Source organism: Adiantum capillus-veneris, chromosome 13, assembly GCF_014529385.1.
Source record: "Adiantum capillus-veneris isolate H3 chromosome 13, ASM1452938v2, whole genome shotgun sequence".
Taxonomy (NCBI): domain Eukaryota; kingdom Viridiplantae; phylum Streptophyta; class Polypodiopsida; order Polypodiales; family Pteridaceae; genus Adiantum; species Adiantum capillus-veneris.
In genome coordinates, this window is record NC_140943.1 from 138,887,932 (window position 1) to 138,908,788 (window position 20,857).

The following is a 20,857-nucleotide window of genomic DNA, read 5'->3' on the forward strand; positions in this document are numbered from 1 at the left end:
GCGGCTCTATCCATGTCCTCCTGGTGTCGAGCTGGATCAGGTCCTGACGAATGAGTCTAGTGATCTCCACCCGTGTAAGAGACAGCGAGGGTGCCTGAAGAGAATACTGGAAAGGGGGCAACCTGTCCATGGTGAAGCCATGCGTCTGAAACCATGAAGTCATCTGTGCATACCAGCATGAAGTGTCCCCCTATAGAGCTAACTGTCTGGAAGACTCAAGGGCGAGTCTAGCATATCTGTCTCTAGTAGTATCCCATAGGCTGTGCACAAAGGACACTGATCTGGTAAGCGCCTCAATCTCCATGGGGGGGGCAGCTAGCTCTGCTCGAATGATCGCGTGAGGTACGGAGGCCTTGGCTCTAATCAATCGGGAGATCATAGATACCAAGGGCCTCTCCATACGTCTCCAACCATCCTGGCCTACAGAAGGTCCCCATACCTGTACCCCATACATCATAGCTGAGGCTACTAAAGTATCAAAGAGCCATAACTTTGTCCGAGGTTCCTGGAACTGAACCTGCGAACACATCCTCTCCAAGCCTCCCAAGGCCGCATAAGCTCTGGTCAGTCTAGTCTCTGCTGCTCTCCCCAAAGAAAACCTCGGCCCAGTGAAGACTATCCCAAGGTAAGTGTATGCATCTGTATACTCCACAATCTCTTGACCATACGTGAAGGTCGGTGCCGATCTCCTGATCCACTGCGGTGTGGTGTTAAACACCATGACCTTGGTTTTACCAAGGTTTACAGACAATCCACTATCCTCTGCAAAACTGTGTAATGCATCCAACTGTCGCTGCATACCCTCTGGTGAGTCAGAGATCAAGACAATATCATCAGCATATAACAACAATGGGATCCACGTCCCTGCCAGCTGGGCACCTCTATCACCCTCTCTGTCAATGTAATCAGACACCTCATCAACATACATACCAAATAGAGTAGGAGACAATGGGCAACCCTGTTTCACCCCGATAGTGGAGTGAACTAAGTCAGATATCCCCTCTGGGGTGCGTACATGTCCCATCATTGATCTGTATAAAGCCATAATCCCCCAAATCAACACTGTGGGCACCCCCATCTCCTGTAGTCTGCGCATCAGTCGAGCTCTCGGTACCATGTCAAATGCTTTGCGGAAATCCACAAAGCTACAATAAATCCGTCTCCCATGTGACCTGCCCTCCTCAATGATAGCTCTGAGTGTCAGAATATGGTCAAGAGTGGAGAAACCCCTCCTGAAACCTGCCTGTCCCTTTGCCCGTACACCCTCACCCTCTGCCCAGTTACTCAACTGCTGCTCAATAATGGATGCATACAATCGTGCCAGTGTGTGTCCAACCATAATAGTGCGGTAATTTCCAGGCTCTGTAGGATCACCTGCCTTGAATATAGGCACAATAGTAGACAACCTCCAAGTCTCAGGTAATCCCTCACACATGGCACGATTGAACAACACTGCAAGAACCTCCATCAACATATCCCTAGCATGTATAAAGTGCTCCGCTACTAGACCGTCATGATCGTAAGCCCTCCTGGTCCTCATCCTGTCAATGGCTCTCTTTTACCATCTCAGTGGTAAAGAAGGTGCTCGTAGGTGGACATGGCTCTGTAGGATCTGGAAGGGGATCCTGCCCAGGAACCGTATATAACGATGTCGCATACTGGCCCCACACATCAGGAGAAGTAATCACTGGGGGAGGGGAGTGCTCATGGAAGAGTCGCCATGCCTCGCCTGAGTCTCTACTCAAGAACAATTGATACAAGTCTCGCTCCATCTGGGCCAGGTAAGCTCGTTTCTTCTTTCGCACAAGGCGCCGGAAAGCAATCCGCGACTGTCTGTAGGTGATGACTCCTAAATGAAGATCCCTCTGAAGCTGGGCTCTCATCTCTCTGCACTCCTCATCATACCAACTATTCTGGGGCATGCTCCCAGAATGTCGCCTCCGATCCGGTTGAGTGTGTGGGTATGCCTCTGATGCTGCATCATGTAGTGTCTCAGTCAGTAAAGTAGTGCACTCCTCTACTGAGAGGCCTGGAGCAACTGTGCATAGACGATCCCAGATCGCCTCTGTATAAACTGAGTCAGTCTCTGGTGTAAATGTATAACGGGTGTGTGACTTGCCTCCTGATTTCTGGGCTGTACTAAACTGAAAAGATACGGACAGTGTCAAGAGAGCATGATCCACTGCTACGCCCACTGGTCTGGCTCCCACTGTGAAATCTTGAATACAAGGAATAAAGCTCGGCTGTGTCATAACATAGTCCACTGTATTGGCCCCATGTCTGTGTGGAAAGCATGTGAAGCCTGCTGCTCCAGGAAACCGCTGTAAGCCATTAAGTATGGCTAGCCCATGTGTAGTCGTCATCTCCGTGAGGTATCTCCCATACTCAGTCTGCTCTCTGTCATGTGAGCATCTGTCAAACCCCAGCTCACCCACATCCAACTCTCTAAGCATCTCATCTGCAGTGTCGTAGAAGACTGTCTGACAGTTGCCCGTTCGAGCATTGAAGTCTCCTAGGAGGATGATATCACCATCCCTAGAAAACTCCCATATATCATCATCTAGAATTGAGAAAGGCGACTGCCCTGTGGATACAGCATATACTGACGTACTGGGGGGGGGGAAGTAACATATAGCAATATATAGAAATCGACCTGTGTCAGCTCTCAGCCTCACCCACATGTATCTAGCCTGATCATCTCTCCGTACAATATGTAGTAGTGGCTGTAGCTCCTCCCTAAACAACACCGCTACTCCTCCTGAACCTCTACTCCCATGCTCAGATCTCGTGACTGTTCTGTGGGCTGTCTCCCATTTGTATCCCACCACATGTGGCAACAGTTGGCCAGGGGCCTGGTGAGTCTCTGAAAAGAAAACAATGTCCTTGTCTCCGAAACTGTCCTCAAAGGCACCAACATCCAACCTCATAGACCCATTACAATTCCAAGTCGCCATCCTCAATGTGGTCCCATAGGTCTCGCACCGTCATGTAGAGCGCCGCTCTACAATCACCACCCGACCATCTCTGTAAAAGGCCATCTTCCCCTTCTCCCTTGCCGCTTGAATCTCGGGCATTACTTCTCTCATATGCGCAAGTTGTGAGAGAGTGAGGTCATCGCCTAAGAAAATACCTGTCTTCTTGAGAGTAGGTCTCTTCCTCAAGAATTCCTTCTTCTCTTCCAATGAAGGGAAGCGTAGTATGAGAGCTCTTTCCTTTGAAGATTCTCCGAGGCCCTCACTCTTCTTGCCCACTCTCCATGCCTTTGTGTGTGAAGGCTTCTCCACCCCCATCATTGATGTGAGGCTTGTGACCTCTTTTTCCACATTGTTTATGTCCTTGAGGCCGGTTACCCTCACATGTAGAGCCCGCACCCTCCTTCTTTGTTCCTCTTCGAGGGTCATGTTGATAAGAGTGGGTGTACAAGGAGCTTCCTTACCTTTCCCTTTCTTGGCAACCTCAATCCATTTTTCGGCCTCCTCTACTTTCTTTTGCGTTTCGGATATGACCGCGGCCCATGACTTCTTCTCCTCATTGATGTTGTCAATTTCTTCCCTCAAAGAGGGCTGGAATTCCCCCTCTTCAAGCCCATTTTTTGACCGTGTTTCCAACACTTCTTTGTGGAGGTCCAAAATGCTATTCTCCAACGTGGCGATCTTGTTGAGAAGATGATCCTTCTCGTCCTTCCACCTCTTCTCCTTTTCTTCATTTTCTCGGAGGAAAACGGTCTTCGCGTTCCTCCAATCTTCCATCTCTTTTCTCCATGCTTTCATTTCCAATTCAATGATGGAAATTCGTTTGGAGTGAAGCATATATTTGAGTTTGCTTGTTGCCATAGGTGAGGTTGGGGATGACATGAGAGAGAGAGAGAGAGCGAGAGAGAGAGAGAGAGAGAGAAGAGAGGATTGATGTTTCTAAAGTGCAGAAAATGCAGCAAACCCTAAAACGCAGATCTGTCCAACAACCCCAAAAATAAAATAAATAAATAAATAAATAAATAAATAAAATAAAATAAAAAAAATAAAAAAAATCGCGAACCCTAAAATACAGGTCGCGAGCCCTAAAAACAGGTCGCGAACCCTAAAATACATCAGCGAACCCTAAACGAAAGCATGGTAAAGAGAGAGAGAGAGAGATGGCGTGATGAGAGAGAGAGAGAGAGAGAGAGAGAGAGAGAGAGAGAGAGAGATTGTGCTGCAGCCAAAGAGGGTCAATGCTAGAAATGGTGGTAAGCAATGGGGTGTGCGAGAGAGAGAGAGAGAGAGAGAGAGAGAGAGAGAGAGAGAGAGAGAGAGAGATGCTTGCCCTTGAAATATATAAGATGGTTTTTTGGTCCTCAGCTGATGTGGAAAGGCATGTAAAAGAGTTCATGGAAGCTGCAAGAAAGCTTCAACTTTTCTTTATTTCCTTGCATCACAAACACCAGCCTAGCAAACAAGAAGCACTTACTAAGGTACGATTTTTGTTCAAGTTTCTTAAAGTGTGTATTGCATAGGCTATTTTGGCTTAAGATGCCTTATTTTTTGTTTGTATGTTATATCTACGAGAAGCAAAGGCCAAGGCATGTTACATCTACTGTAAGAAAAGACAAGTGTTATTATGGAGAAGTCTCTAGACGGTTGTCTCTCCCCCCTCCCCGGTCCAAAAACAGGAAACAACCCCATCAATGACGGTCAAGATGTGCCACAAATAAATTGAATCGTGATTACCATGATTGACGCTATTTATCTGGCAACATTACTCAAAACACTGTGATAGTCTGAGCTCATTGTATGGAATGTAAGCTCTTGCTGTGAAGGCTCGCCCTAGTTGTTTGCTAGGCTCACAGGTATCTAGTTGTGCTATGGCTGGGAGATGAGTTGATGAACGTTCCTCATGCTTTATTTATGTGCTTGTCTGGCTTGCATGTCACGTGTGCAGAATCGTTTTGGTATGCGCTAATAAAAGATCCTATTCTCTTTATGTGGATAATGATATGCAAGTAACCAATAGAGCTCATCTACCTAGGATGGTCCACCGGGCTATACTTTCTATGCTCTTGCACAAAGTGGAGTCAGTTAGCAAGGTAAGTTAAATCAACAAGTCACTTGATGAGGAGGTGGAACAATGCAACAATATCACATAACTGTCTGAAAACAACCAAAAGAGAACACTTGAGGCGAGACACCGAAGGGTGGAGTTCCTCCACTGAAATGTAGTGGCCCCTAGCGTCATTTGTAGGTGGTTCTACTTGTGTGAGTTTTTGGGTTCTGTTATCGATTTGCTCTTCCTCAGCTCTCGGGTACGGTGATGCCACATCACCATGTTGTGACATAGACCCCTCGTAAAAGTAGTGTAATCCTCCATGATTACGCCCGCAAAACACACTTAAAGTAGACATTGACTCCATGTGGTCACGCCATTGACCATCCCACACAAGGCAATACAATCACAAAGCATGCACTAGCTGATATCCCAATCCCCACTGGATTTTGGACTACATTTACCTTTTTTATGTCACACTGCTTTGTTTTCAACGGACTTTAAATGCAATCAATGATCTACACTGAATTTATCTACCCATTACACTTAGGCCTCAGTGACCTCAAATAGATGCCGTAATGCATTGGATTCATCATCATCGCCTCACAAATGATCTGCACTGAATTTATCTACCCATTACACTTGGGCTTCAGTGACCTCAAATAGATGTCTTAATGCACTGGATTCATCATCATCGCCTCACAAATGAATAGAGATAAAATGTCGCAAACATTCTACTTCCCATGCTGAAACAAACACACAAATTTTAAATAGTAATCATGATTGTTTTGAACAAACCATTTGATATCAAGTCATAACATTTGTATCTATATACGAGTCACCAATCCTCTAGAGCGCCGTTAACCGGTTAAAGACAAAATCGGTTGACTTTGTTCTTAGCCTGTGTTGATTTGTGACAAGGGAGTAGAGGGCCTTTGTTACGTCCCAGAAATCGGGATGGGCGCTTGAGCTATGGCCGGCCAAGTGTGAACATGGCCCTATGGGAGTCTGATAAATAGGACCCTAGGCTCATTTGTGAGCTATCTTGTGTGATCATCACACTTGGATTCTAGGCCCTTGGCAACTCTATCCACCCCATATCGGTGTGGACTTGGTGGTATGGGACACCGGCCCTTGTGGTAGAGACTAGCTTGTTGGTTGCAGGCTCCTCCCAGGCATGGGGTTGAGCCCGTATTGGCTCTATAGTTGGGAGGTGAGTCTGTTGTCGGTTCATATGCTTGTTATTTGTGAGTTTGGCCTTGCCAAGTTGCAGATGTGATACTCGTACTTTCGATAAAGATGAGACAAGTTTGAGATGAAGTCAATATTCAGTTTGGCATATGCAAGATTGTCAAGGTCACTAATAATGCAATGACATGGGATTTAACAGTTAGAGCTTTCGATGCAGAGGTACTAGAACAGTATATTATCCTTCTCCTCGAGTTTCTACAACTACCTTGGGTTTTGTTTTATATGGGAGAGGTCGTGAATGCATCTGCAATCTGATTCTTCTTGCTCTCAACATAGACAATTTGGAAGTGGAAGTGTGACAAGAAGTTTGCCCATCTCACTCAGTTGATGGTGACTTTACACAAATTTTGAAGGGATTTCTAGATAATAGACTCGACACATTTCTAGTAAATTTTGGACTGCCACCTTAGCCTCTGTGTGCAGCCTGAGAGTGGTTGATCCCATCAGCAAGTGTCACAAACTGTTGACGTGTCAAAGCCTTGAAGAATGAAGCCAAATTGCAGATGCTGACCGAGGGGCCTAAATCCTAAGTGAAGAGGCAGAAGCAATAGAAGATGACCCGATTTCGCGCTGCCTTGCTGACTGTACGAAATCCCGTGAATTGCGCTGAACTGATGATGTGGCAAATTTTTAAAAATTCTGTTGATTGCTAACGTGGCAGAACTGTACGGATTTCCACTTTTCACGCTTGCAGTGCTGACGTGGCAGGACTATACAGATTTCCATAAATTACATTGGCAGTGTTTTGGCATTGCTTTTGGACCAGAAGCTTTTGAGTTTGAAGGCTTTTCATATAAACTGCTTTTGGGGCCTAGGGCGTTTAAATATGAGGCCATGGGCTGTTTCTTTGGCATGCTTCCAGGAGAAGGTGCAGAGCGTGGAGTTCTGGCTTGTACTTGTGTTGATGCAATATAAAGATATACTGAAAGGGACGCCAAGGTTTGGGGCCAATACTCTTTGGGGTGGAATTCCGCCACTCCGTGTCGCGTGTCGTCTCTCTCTTTCAGTTCAGTTGTTATTGAAGTGCTAAAAGTCTGTTCAGTCTGTTCTTTTCTATTGGCACGCGGTGCCTGTCTTGTGACAGTGGTATCACAGCATCAGGCGTGTGCTTTTTTGAAAGCATATCGGTCCTACCAAAGAACAAACAGAGCAAACCGACGCTTCTAAAAGTCTATTAGAATTTTATGTGAAATATCTTCGGGTCCTGACCGCGGACTTATTAGCTACTCCCACCCTTCATACATTGCACATTGGGCGTGCTCCGGTCTTTGTCGCTCTGTCTTACAGGGCATAAGCCATAAAGAACCCAAGACGTGGAATTCATGGATTCGGCAAAATATTTGGAGTTTCTGCTCAATGAGCTTCATGACATAGCAGAATCTTCTGATGTTGCAAAGTTTTCAACAATTTTTGAACTACATGTTACCCCCTCTGACGCCCCCGGTGGTACCTCCTCCTCCGGCACTAGAAAGTACGAGAGCTTCCAACCGGCAACCTTCGCAACCGTCTGTTCCGATTGGGGGAGTCTTCAAGAATATGGTGCAGCCATCTGACCTTGATCCAGTGCAACCGCCTTCGCCACCCCTGTTGCCCCCACCTCCACCACCACCGCCACCTGGCTACAATGGGTGGAGCCCATATGGATACCCTTATTATCCATACCCAAGATATGCGCCTAACTAACCCAAAGATTTCAAAGATGGTTGCACGACAGTCAAATTTTTCACTTTTTCCAGGGTGAAAGAATGCGAGAAAGCATTGTAGTTCCTACAACAATTCAACAACCTCTATGCTTTGGGAAACTATACAAAAGAATCCAAGATTTCTCGAGCAGCGGGATTTCTTAAAGATAATGCTATGCAATGGTGGAGTTCAATTGCGACACAACCGCATGCTCCAAGGACCTGGGAAGCTTTTAAGACAGCTTTTGCACGTAGTTACATGACTTCATGTTTGAAGTCCGCATTTTGGCAGAGTGGGGCAACTTGAAAATGCTTGCCACCGAAACCATGGACGACTATAACCAAAGGTTTCTCGACGTGTACCTTTCGGTGTCTTTCTTTAAGTTCATTTCCTTGGAGGACCAGTGCGAGCGCTACACCATTGGACTACCATCACCATTGCAGGAATATTGTCTCTCCAAGCAAGTCTCTACCATGCAAGAGCTTATGGACCATGCCGCCGTCGGCTACAAGCTCATGAAGGGAAAGTTGGAGTTTACCACAGAAGAACCTCCGGCCACTAACTAGAACTCCCGGCAACAACGAACAAATTCTCGGGAATCCCGTGAAAACCAACCTCAACGGCCTCGTCTGAAACATCTTCAACGAGACGCCTTGTTACAAGAAGGCCGATGCTTTGAATGTTTCCAAACAGGATATACGTTCAATACATGTCCCGAGCGAGCCTCGACGTCCTCAGTGCAACCTTCTGCTCCCACGTCAAACAGATCCCCGGGGCCACCTTCGGCCAAGAAGGCTAGAAGTATTCGATATTTATGGTATACACCTCGAGAGTTTTAATGAATTATGCAGCTTATGGAAAAGTCAACGGCTTGAAAGCCCTTATTTCCTTTGACCCCGAAGCTATGAAGAACTTCATCCATCCAGATTTTTTGAAGCAGATGCATTTTGATTATGATGTAGAGGGTGGAGAAATTGAAGTTGAGCTAGCCACGGGGAAAACTCAGAAAGTGGTACCGCTCATTGGTGCACTTCGAGTGACTATACAAGATTATCATGGAAAAGCCGATTTCCACATTATGAAGTTGGGCAATTGCGACGTTCTCTTGGGCATGCCCTGGCACGACAAGAATGATGCAACTCTTCAGGTCCAGAACCGAATCATCTCCGTGATGCAGAAGGGCAAGCCAGTTGTCTTGTCACGTGCACATCTAACCCTCTGTGTACGTGGACAAGCTACTTCATGACATGGGTTCAGTTCAGTTAGATTAGGAAGTGTTCTGGCACTTTTATGAGTCTGTTCGCAGACTGTGCATGTCCAGGCCCTTAGAATAGATGCATATCCTTTGGTTGTACACAGCCTGATCATCAGATTTCCATCGGGAGCATTTTTACAGTGCATAGACATATTTTCCCTATTTTAGCCATTTTTCACTTATTATTATTAAGTGACTTTTGTTGGGAAACTAGGTAGGGTAATTTTGATAAGCAAGTACATAAGAAACCTAGCTCAAGCATAATCTGGCAGAAGAGGCAGCAGGGACTTGACATCCAACAGTGCATCTTCTCAGCAAGATGCCTCCCCCCCGAATTACCTAGCGTTTTTTGCAAGGAAACCCCAGATCCAGCCTAGCGTTTTGCAATGTAGATCAGCCCCGGCAGTAGCAGAACAGCAGAAGCCTTTCAAGGACCCAGATCAACCCATAGCGTTTTTGGATCAGCCTGACCACTCCGCGTTTTGCAGATTCATCGCGACAAGATTATCAGAAGCATCATCGTTTTCAGTTTTGAGCATAGACACACCGCAGTAGAAGTCTCGAACCTCGCAGATCTCACCTTTCCGCAGCAAATCCTCGCTGCACGGTCAGATCCATCGAAGTTTACAGTTTCAACCCGGAAAATGCAGATTTCAGCATCTGCGTTTTCAGCGCGTCGTCGTTGCATCATCGTCATCGCCGTCGTCACCGACATAGAGTCAAAATTCAGCAGATACAAGATTTGCAGATTTCAGCCATTAGCGTTTTCAGATTTCAGCCCGTCTCCTCGTCGGCAAGTCCATTGCATTGTAGAGATTTGTGCAATCAATCGTAGACCACTCTCGCCATAGAGAGTGGGGCCTTTGGAGGAGGGTTTGACAACATTCTGGTGTCGTATTCTCCTCTCTCTTTATCTCTCAGTCTCAATACCTTCATCCACAATGTTTATCTACTTTGTTTGTGATCATTTGCACTCTCTCACTAAAGGAACGGAAGGCTCTCCCTTCCGTAAGTAAAAGGAACTTTGAGCACAGTTCGAAGCACTCATCTTGAGCAAAGTTCAACATTCACATCTACTGCACCTTACATTGGTATCAGAGCTTTGGTAGTGTTCTGTATCACTCGAGGAAAGAACCACATAAATTTTTTTTGCTTGTTGCGGTCGCACGTAACCCAAGTCCTCTTGGGAATGTTGATTCCTATTCGTGTTTATGAAGAGTGACAGGAAACCCAAGAAAGAAGGGCTTGTCCAGCCTCCCCTTCTTTCTCTTTTCACTCATTGAGAGCGGACCGTGCACTTAGCGGCCGGCCAATCGACGTGAGGTGGGAAAAAGTAACCTTGGTGTGAGCGCAAGGCCGCCAAGGGGTGCGCCCGTCGAAAAGAGTAGAGCTCGGGTAAGAGAAGAATATTCTCTAACACAGATTGCAACCTAAAAAAGAACTCAACAACTCAAGACCCTCAAGAACCTCAAGACTCCATAACCTCAAGAACCTCAAGATGACTTTGTGTCGCTTTCGCCGCAGCCCAAAGAAGCAAGCGTTGCAGACCCTTATGAAGTTCTAGTATCGCATGACCCACACATCAAAGTGGGCCGACGAAGAGTCCTTTCCAGGATTCCAGACCCTTTTGGCGATCTCTCTCGATGCCATACAGTTCGGTACCAGTACCTCACTTTGAAAAGGAGGGGATGTCAAGTGAACATCTAATTCTATGTGTACGTGGACAAGCTACTTCATGACATGGGTTCAGTTCAGTTAGATTAGGAAGTGTTCTGGCACTTTTGTGAGTCTGTTCGCAAACCCTCCATGTCCAGGCACTTATAATAGATGCATATCCTCTGGTTACACAATCAGATTTCCATCAGAACCCATTAGGAGCATTTTTACAGTGCATAGACCTATTTTCCCTATTATAGCCATTTTTCACTTATTATTATAAAGTGACTTTTGTTGGGAAACTAGGTAGGACAATTTTGATAAGCAAGTACATAAGAAACCTAGCTCAAGCATAATCTGGCAGAAGAGGCAGGAGGGACCTGACATCCAACAGTGCATCTTCTCAGCAAGACTCCCGCCCCCCACCGAGCAGTTTTCCTAGCGTTTTCTGCAAGGAAACCCCAGATCCAGCCTAGCGTTTTTGCATGAAGACAGCTAGCGTTTTGCAATGCAGATCAACCCCGGCAGTAGCAGAATAGCAGAAGCCTAGCGTTTTTGGATCAGCCTGACCACTCCGCGTTTTGCAGATTCATCGCGACAAGATCATCAGAAGCATCATCGTTTTCAATTTTCAGCATAGACGCACCGCAGTAGAAGTCTCGAACCTCGCAGATCTCACCTTTCCGCAGCAGATCCTCACCGCACGGTCAGATCTATCGAAGTTTATAGTTTCAATCCAAAAAACGCAGATTTCAGCATCTGCGTTTTCAGCACGTCGTCGTTGCATCGTCCTCACGCCGTCGTCACCGACTTAGAGTCAGAATTCAGCAGATACAAGATTTGTAGATTTCAGTCATTAGCGTTTTCAGATTACAGCCTGTCTTGTCGTCCTCCTCATCGTCGTCGACATCGTCGGCAAGTCCATTACATTGTAGAGATTTGTGCAATCAATAGTAGACCACTCTCGCCATAGAGAGCAGGGCCTTCGGAGGGGGGGTTGACAACATTCTAGTGTCGTATTCTCTTCTTCTCTATGTCTCAGTCTCAGTACCTTGATGCACAATGTTTATCTACTTTGTTTGTGATCATTTGCACTCTCTCACTAAAGGAACAGAAGGCTCTCCCTTCTGTAAGTAAAAGGAACCTTGAGCACAGTTCGGGGCACTCATCTTGAGCAAAATTCAACATTCACATCCGTTGCACCTTACATTGGTATCAGAGCTTTGGCAATGTTCTGTATCACTCAAGGAAAGAATCACATTTTGTTTTTTGCTTGTTGCGGTCGCACGTAACCCAATTCCTCTTGGGCGTGTTGATTCCTATTCGTGTTTTTGAAGAGTGACAAGAAACCCAAGAAACAAGGGCTTGTCCAACCTCCCCTTGTTTCTCTTTTCACTCATTGAGAGCGGACCGTGCACTTAGCGGCCGGCCAATCGACGTGAGGTGGGAAAAAACAACCTTGGTGTGAGCGCAAGGCCGCCAAGGGGTGCGTCCGCAAAAAAAGAGTAGAGCTCGGGTAAGAGAAGATCCTTCTCTAACATAGATTGCAAGGTAAAGAAGAACCTCAAGATCCTCAAGATCAAGACTCTCAAGAACCTCAAGACTCCAGAACCTCAAGTACCTCAAGACTCCAGAACCTCAAGAACTTCAAGATGACTTTGTGTTGCTTTTGGCGCCGCCCAAAGAAGCAAGCGTTGCAGACCTTTATGAAGTTCGAGTATCGCATGACCCACGCATCAGAGTGGGCCGGCGAAGAGTCCTCTCTAGGATTCCAAACCTTGTTGGCGATCTCCCTTGACGCCATACAGTTCGGTACCGGTACCTCACTTTGAAAAGGAGAGGATGTCACGGCACATCTAACCCTATGTGTACGTGGACCTCATGACATGGATTCAGTTCAGTTAGATTAGGAAGTGTTTTGGCTCTTTTGTGAGTCTGTTTGTAGACGGTGCATGTCCAAGTAGTTAGAATAGATGCATATCCTCTCGTTGCACACAGCATGATCATCAGATTTCCATTAGAACCCATCATGAGCATTTTTACAATGCATAGACCTATTTTCCCTATTTTAGCCATCTTTCACTTATTATTATTAAGTGCCTTTTGTTGAGAAACTAGGTAGGTCAATTATGATAAGCAAGTACATAAGAAACCTAGTGCTAGCATAATCTGGCAGGAGAGGCAACATGGACCTGACATCCAACAGTGCATCTTCTCAGCAAGACCCCCCATCAATTTACCTAGTGTTTTCTGCAAGGAAACCCCAGATCCAGCCTAGCGTTTTTGCATGAAGACAGCCAGCATTTTGCATTGCAGATCAGCCCCGGCAGTAGCAGAACAACAAAAGCCTAGCGTTTTTGCATCAAGGACCTAGATCAGCCCCTAGCGTTCTTGGATCAGCCTGACCACTCCGCGTTTTGCAAATTCATCGCGACAAGATCATCAGAAGCGTTTTCAGTTTTCGGCATAGACACACCGCCGTAGAAGTCCCGAACCTCGCAGATCTCACCTTTCCGCAGCATATCCTCGCTGCACGGTCAGATCCATCGAAGTTTACAGTTTCAGCCCGGAAAATGCAGATTTCAGCATCTGCGTTTTCAGCGCGTCGTCGTTGCATCGTCGTCACCGACATAGAGTCAGAATTCAGCACATACAAGATTTGCAGATTTCAGCCATTAGCGTTTTCAGATTTCAGCCCGTCTTGTCGTGGTCCTCATCGTCGTCGACATCGTCGGCAAGTCCATTGCATTGTAGAGATTTGTGCAATCAATAGTAAACCACTCTCGCCATAGAGAGTGGGGCCTTTGGAGGAGGGTTTGACAACATTCTTGTGTCGTATTCTCCTCTCTCTCTATCTCTCAGTCTCAAGACCTTCATCCACAGTGTTTATCTACTTCGTTTGTGATCATTTGCACTCTCTCACTAAAGGAACGGAAGGTTCTCCCTTTCGTAAGTAAAAGGAACCTTGAGTGCAGTTTGAAGCACTCATCTTGCGCAAAGTTGAAGATTCACATCCGCTGCACCTTACATGTCCTCAAAGTTCGTTGTCCGAACAAAGCCCTGAATGACCTCTCTAGTTGTTTTCTAGTTACATACTTTTAAACATTGTTTGAGAAAGTATTGTTTGAAGTTTGTTTAAAATGGATGCTATCTGTTTTAAACCATTTTTGGTGCCGATTTGAATTGTTTGCCTGTGGTTTTAAATACTGGTTTCAATGATTGGTGATTTTACTCCCGGGTGGAGAAGTGAGAAATACTGTTTTGGTATTGTTTGAACCTCAGAACGATGCAAGCCGATGCCTGGGGAGCGTTTCGTTGTATGTTTGAACCTCAGAACGACGCAGACCAATACCTGGGGAGCGTTTCGTTATATGTTTGAAAACCTCGGAACAACGCAGGTCGATGTCTGGGGTGCGTTCCGTTGTATGCTAGAAAACCTCTGAACGACGCAGGCCGATGCCTAGGGAGGTTTGGTTGTATGCTTGAACCTCCAAGCGACCCAGACTGCGGTCTGGGGACATTTGGTTGTACAGTCCTTTGAGCTCATGGCTCGGACCTTTTTAGGTTATTTGCGGGGGGAGTGACGAGGTAGTCGTCGAGTAGCTTCATACCGCAGACTGTTTGTCTCGGGGGAGTGCTCATCGGCGCTATTTGTTGTGTCTTGTAACATGCATATGTGAGCATTTGTGTTGCATTGTGATGTGTTAACTACTGAATATTCCTAATTGGATGAGATTGCCTGGGTATGTAATTTTAGTGCGTCAAGACACCCACGGAAGATCAATGCGGCTAGGTGTGAGGGCTAATTTTACTACGCCGGAATATCAAGAGTTCTGATCTGGACGAAAGGAGAAGCCAACTCCTTGATCAGAAGAGCCGAAAGAAGAAGCTAACTCCTTAACAAATAGAGCAAACTAATTGTCCCTCGGAATGTCTCTCGGAATGACCTTTGGAAATTTTTGAGCTCACTTGAGTTGTTTTGCAGATATGCTGCAATCGCGGACGGTTACTCTCTTTCAAGAAGGGGAGATGTCACAAACTACTGACGTGTCAAAGCCCTGAAGAATGGAGCCAACTTGCAGATACTAGCCGAGGGGCCTAAATTCCAAGTGAAGAGGCAGAAGCAGTAGAAGATGAACCCGGATTTCACGCTGCCTTGCTGACGTGGCAGACTGTACGAAATCCCGTGAATTGCGTTGAACTGATGATGTGGCAGATTTTCAAAAATTCCGCTGACTGCTCACGTGGCAGAATTGTACAAAGTGTTCACCCGCAGGGAAGAGTCGAGCTCGGGTAAGAGAAAAGCCTTCTCAAACATCGATCGCAAGTTACAGAACTCAAGAACCTCAAGAACTCAAGAACCTCAAGAACCCAAGAACCTCAAGACCCCAAGTTCCTCGAGAACTGAAGTACCCAAGACCTCAGTATATGCTCATCACCCGAAGCGGAATGGATACTTTGCGTGAAGGACCAAGGTGATGAGAGTAGAGGTGGTGACAAAGAATTTTCCCCACCAGGAGGATTTTTTTCCGACCCTCCTCCTTCCCCATCTATGCCACGGGTTGCACCAAATCCTATGGAGGCTTTGGTGAAGTCAATGATGGACATGATGCTACAACAAGAGGTTGCGCCGCCTTGGATCGCGAGCGCGATGAAGCACGCTTGGCGGCCGAAGAAAGAAAGGCAGCTATGGAGCTTGAGCCTGAGTAAGCACGCGAAGCTCAACGCATAGCGGTTGAAGAAAGGCGAGTTGCCTTGGAATTAGAGGCGTGAGGTGCAGAGAGATCCAGGCATGCAAGAGTTGGTCCTACAAGTACTCACCTTGAAATCCGAGCCGGTCAAAGATGTTGGCAGTTCATCAGGTATTACAAGTAGAGATGTGGACTCCAACAATCCAATCACTGAGAAGTTAACATTCAATAAGTATGACGGTAAGATGGATGCTAATGTTATTCTTTCTTGGTTGCATCAATTTAATGCTTACTTTGCGACAATTAAGAAAACAAGAAATAGCAAAGTTTTGACGGTAGCCATGTATCTTGTCGGTGATGCCATTAATTGGTATCACGCATGGCAAGAGGCACAATTGGTGTCACCAACCAGTGACGTGGCATAACCCTAGACACCCAAATGGGTTGCAGACCGGACACGGAATTTGCGGCGCGTTCTGCGGAGGCTGTACGGACTGGCTGACGTGGCAAAAAGCGTATGGACAACAGCTTTTGGCTACGCAAAAATCCTATGCAAAAGAGAGCTTTATTTTGAGTTGCTTTATTTTATCAAGCAAGGCTTTTGAGAGGAATCGCTTTTAATTGGCAGCTTTTGGGGCTCTGCTTTTAGCATTCCTTGTAAACCTTTATAAGTGTGGGCAGGGCTCTCACTTTGCAGAGCATCTGGATGCAGAGTCTGAGAGTGAGACCCTCCCAATCCCTTGTACTTTGAGCACATATTTAATACAAAAAAGAAATAGCCAGTCTTTGGGGCCAATATCTCTAGGCACGGAACTGCGTCGGGCCGTGTCGAATCAATTGTGAACTGTGAACTGTTTTGAAGTGAATCTCTGTTGTGTCGCGATAGAATCTCGACTTGGAGTGTCCAAGTTTATTACAGTGGTATCAGAGCACGGTCGATTTCTCTTCTACCGAGAAATCCGATCCTTTTCTCGCGACACTTATAGGATTCAAACAGAGATCAATCGACTTCCTCTGCATCTGGGGATGTGGGAAGAGATCACGAAGAAGATTCTCACGAGGAGTATGATCCGCCTCGGCCTACTCAGGTGGAGATTGAAGCGATGGAGCGTCGACGATCGGTTGACGATGCGACAAAGACGATGATGAATCTTGTGAAGGATCCGAAGTTTACCAAATTTTTGACTCAGACATCCTTCGACGAAGTGCACTCTCAGTGGCGGAAAGCCACAGAACCACCCCTCAAACCGGCACTCAAGAAACCTCCTACTCCGAGGATGTTTTTATTACGTGCACATCTAACCCTATGTGTACGTGGACAAACTACTTCATGACTAGGGTTCATGTCAACTTAGGAAGTGTTCTGGCACCTTTGTGAGTCTGTTTGCAGAACGTGCATGTCCAGGCACTTATCGCAGAACGTGCATGTCCAGGCACTTAGAGTAGATGCATATCCTCTGGTTGCACAACATGAACATCAGATTACAGTCAAACCATCAGGAGCATTTTTACAGTGCACAGACCTATTTTCCCTCTTTTAGCCAACTTTCACTTATTATTAAAAAAGTGACTTTGTTGGGAAACTGGGTAGGGCAATTTGACCAAGCAGGTATGTAAGAAAAGCTAGCGCTATGTTTTCTGGAGAAGAGGCAGCAGAGACCACAAGTCTAACAGTGCACCTTCTCAGCAAGACCCCCCGGCGGAACTCCTAGTGTTTTCAGCCATCAGAATCAGCCTGGCGTTTTCATCAATTGCAGATCAGCCCCAGCGTTTTGCAAGTTGCAGATCAGCCTGGTGTTTGCAGATTTCCTAGCGTTTTTTGCAGCAGATGCTGATTTCAGCCCTAGCGTTTGGGGAACAGCAGACCAGCCCTAGCGTTTGCAGTTTCCGGCAACGGATCTTCTCAGTTGTATCAGCATTTTCAGTTTTCAGCAGATCCAACACAACGTTTTCAGCCTGCAGTAGACAACGTTTTCAGCAAGCAAGCATCAGCGTTTTCTGTCGAGACAAATCAGCGTTTTTTGTCCAGCCACATCCGCGTTTTGTAGCAGACAATCCAGCGTTTTCAGCAGGTCAAAAACAGCGTTTTCAGTAGACAAAGCAGCGTTTCCAGTCCAGACAAGTTAGCATTTTCAACCAGCCGTCACTCTCACCGTTGCCGTCGTCTCCAACATAAATCCTCATTGCATCGTTGCGTCAAGAACTTGCATCAGCACCTTGTATCAGATTTGTGCAATCAATAGCATAGACTTCTCTCGCCATCGAGAGAGGGGCCCTTGGCGGAGGGTTTGACAACTTTTCTGGTGTCGTATTCTTCTCTCTCTCTCTATCTCTCAGTCTCAATACTTTCATGCACAGTGTTTACCCACTTGTTTGTGACCAATTGCACTCTTTCACTAAAGGAACGGAAGGCTCTCCCTTCTGTAAGTAAAAGGAACCCTTGAGCACAGTTTGGAGTACTCATCTTGAGCAAAGTTCAACAATCACTTCTGGTGCACCTTACAATTTACATAGCAAGAATTGGAAGAGGTGGTTGATACACGGATTACCCAGCTTTTGACGCAAGTAACAAAGCCAAAAAGCACGACAAAAAAAAAAAGCAGAAGAAAGGAACTGACTTCCCGGGTTATTTGGGTCGTCAATCTGCTTTTGCCTCGGCAAGAGAACAAAAGAAGCATGTCAGATTGAAGGTGTATCCAGTTCTTCTTTTTCTTCTTCTTCTTCTTCTGATAGTTCTTCTAGCCCTTTTGACTCGAGCGAAGAAGACAGGAAAGGGAAAAAGCGAAGGGAAAAGCAAAGCTTCGGAAAGGGCAAGAAAAAGAACCCTAAGTTTTGCCCAATTTCTGATAGTTCTACAGAGGACTCGCCTTCAGAGAGTTCGGACTCCAATGATCACATATTTTATGCAAAGAAGAAGAATTTCTATAAAGCCAACCAATATGACTTTCTAAAGTATAAAAGCAAGAAAGTTTGAGAATTTCAAGAAGGGTGTCGACAGTCAATTAAATTTGACACTTTTTCTGGATTCCGAAACGCTTGGAGGGCTCTGGCCTTCATACAACAGTTTGATATAGCTTTCTCTGGAGGGCATTACTCTGAGCACTCCAAGATTCGGAGGGCTACCTCTTACTTAAAGGGAAATGCTCGAACATGGTGGTCCACTCTTCTATTGAACAAGAAAGCGCCAGTTAAATGGTTGAAATTTAAAAGGCTTTTTATTTCTTCTTGGTTGACTGGGGAGTACAAACGCGACATATGAACTACTTGGGACCATCTTCGGATGACCAAGAAAGATACCTTGGACGCATATTGCGAGAGATTTTGGAGCTTTTTTCTACCCGCTTCTTCATTTAAGAAGATCTCGTCTAAAGAACAGATTGAGCGGTTTACCTTGGGACTTCCTACGGAGATCCGAGATCACTGCTTAGAGCAAAAGTCGAAATCTATTCAAGAACTGATGAGATGCGAAACGGGGCTTTGCCATACACTTAGGCAGTTTGACTCACCCCACAGATGAGATCATGACGTAAAAAACAGAACAGACTTCTAAAAATGGAAGTAGAAAGAAGAAGAGTCCCCAAGATCAGAAAGATAAGTATGCACGACCCCGGCTCACTCCTCAGGAAAAAGCTAGTTACATCAAAGAGGGGAAGTGTTTTGGATGTGGGGAAACTCGGCACATCTCCGCGAAGTGCCCTAAAATGGCACCAAAAGAACAAGATGAAGAAAGGCCAGAGAGTTCGAAAGCAGTTGAGAAACGTGGCAGAAAAGGCAGATGAAAGCAAAAAAAAAACTGGTACCACATTGCATGGGGCCCGAACCAATTTTTTTTTTTTCGAGAAAGAGATCCTTCTATTAGTTAATGAAAACTGCCCATAGGGCTACATCCACCTCTGCAGGAGAGGGCTACAACAAGCATGGTGGGGAGACTCTCCCAGTGAAAAAACAGCATATATACAATGGGGCTAAATCAAGAGATGGGAGGCGGGAAGAGCCACACAGGTGGACAGTAGTGCCATCTGAGCGCCCCCTGGACCATGGTGAAGAAAGGCCAAGGGCGCCAGAGTCGAAGGAAAGCCTCGCGGCGCTCCCGCATGCGGTCGGAGCTGCCCTGTAGTCCCTCAAGCTGTCCTCTGAGAGTATGGATCAGCTCTAGCCAAAAGTCACGAACAGTCTCTGCTGGTGGCACAGGGCGAGCCTCAAAGATGCGAAAACAGCGGGCCCGCCAGATGAACCAAAGAGCTAGGCCGCTGATGAGCTCCCAACACTCCTCTCTCTCACTGCACCACTCCTGTGGAGTAAGATCTGTAGCAGGCTGGAGTGTAGGTCGCCCCCCATGTATCACTATCATCCTGCTGGTGGAAGATAGCTCAAACTGAAGTGCCGGGCCCGTGAGGGTGGACCTAGCCGCTGCCCCCCAAGTGTACTGTCGAGCCGTGGAGAGGGCAGGCATCAACCGAAGAACTCGTAGCCACACCTGTTGGGCAGAGGGACAATCCCAAAGACAGTGACGTTGACTCTCCACCAACTGGTCACAGGTTGTACATGCGGCCGAGAGACCACTGTGCACAAGCTAGCTCCCTACTGCTGTGGCTCTGTGTGCAACCAACCACTGGAACAAAGTGACGCGCCTCGGCTGCTTGGAGTCCCACAACCTCTGTCAAAAAGCTGCCAAGAACTCGACTGTGAGGCCCTCCTCCTGCCAATGACGTGCTGCAGCGGGGCGGGCCTCTCTCTGTGCTGCAAGTATATGACGTCCAAGTCGAACAGTGTACTGAAAGAAAGGGACTCCTGGGCGGTTTGCAGAAGAGAAGGGGTCCCTCCATAGACTCACCAGGATCCCACTGTACTCGTGCCAATGGACAGCACTCCCAAGCCCATAGCCTCCAGTGTCCTGTCTCAAGAGCTGCTGGGTCAGGGTCTATGACGCAAGTCCTCCCACAGATGCCCACAACTCGGATCCTCTGGAAACAGCACTCTGCTACCTGCGGGGCCTCTACTGCAACTCGCTGTAATCGTCCCCCACCTTGAGGCTCGAAGGAGAGGGCTGGGACAGTCTCTGAGCAAGCCCTGACTGAAATGAGAACCTCCAGTCGTGTGAAGGCTCCCATCCACCGGGGTGCTACTCGCTCGAGAGGCGTGAGCCACTCAGCTTGAACCGACTCTGAGATGTCCTGACACATGCTCTGAACCCCTCTCATGCCCTGAAGCTGGACAGCCTGCACCTCCTCTGACAAACCTGTGAACTCTAGCCAGTCACCTAGAGAGCGCGCTAGACTTGCTGCCATGGGACCCCAAGAAA

General features: G+C 46.7%; 1 protein-coding gene across 1 annotated transcript in view; it reads left to right on the forward strand.

Annotated features, from left to right (window-relative positions):
• LOC147444948 (mediator of RNA polymerase II transcription subunit-like protein) overlaps window positions 1–20,857 on the forward strand; it is an 83,673-nt gene that overhangs the window by 48,984 nt on the left and 13,832 nt on the right. The window contains exon 2 of the mRNA XM_086527454.1: window positions 4,338–4,450. Coding sequence (XP_086383580.1) covers window positions 4,338–4,450 — 113 coding nt within the window. The remainder of the gene's footprint in view (window positions 1–4,337; window positions 4,451–20,857) is intronic.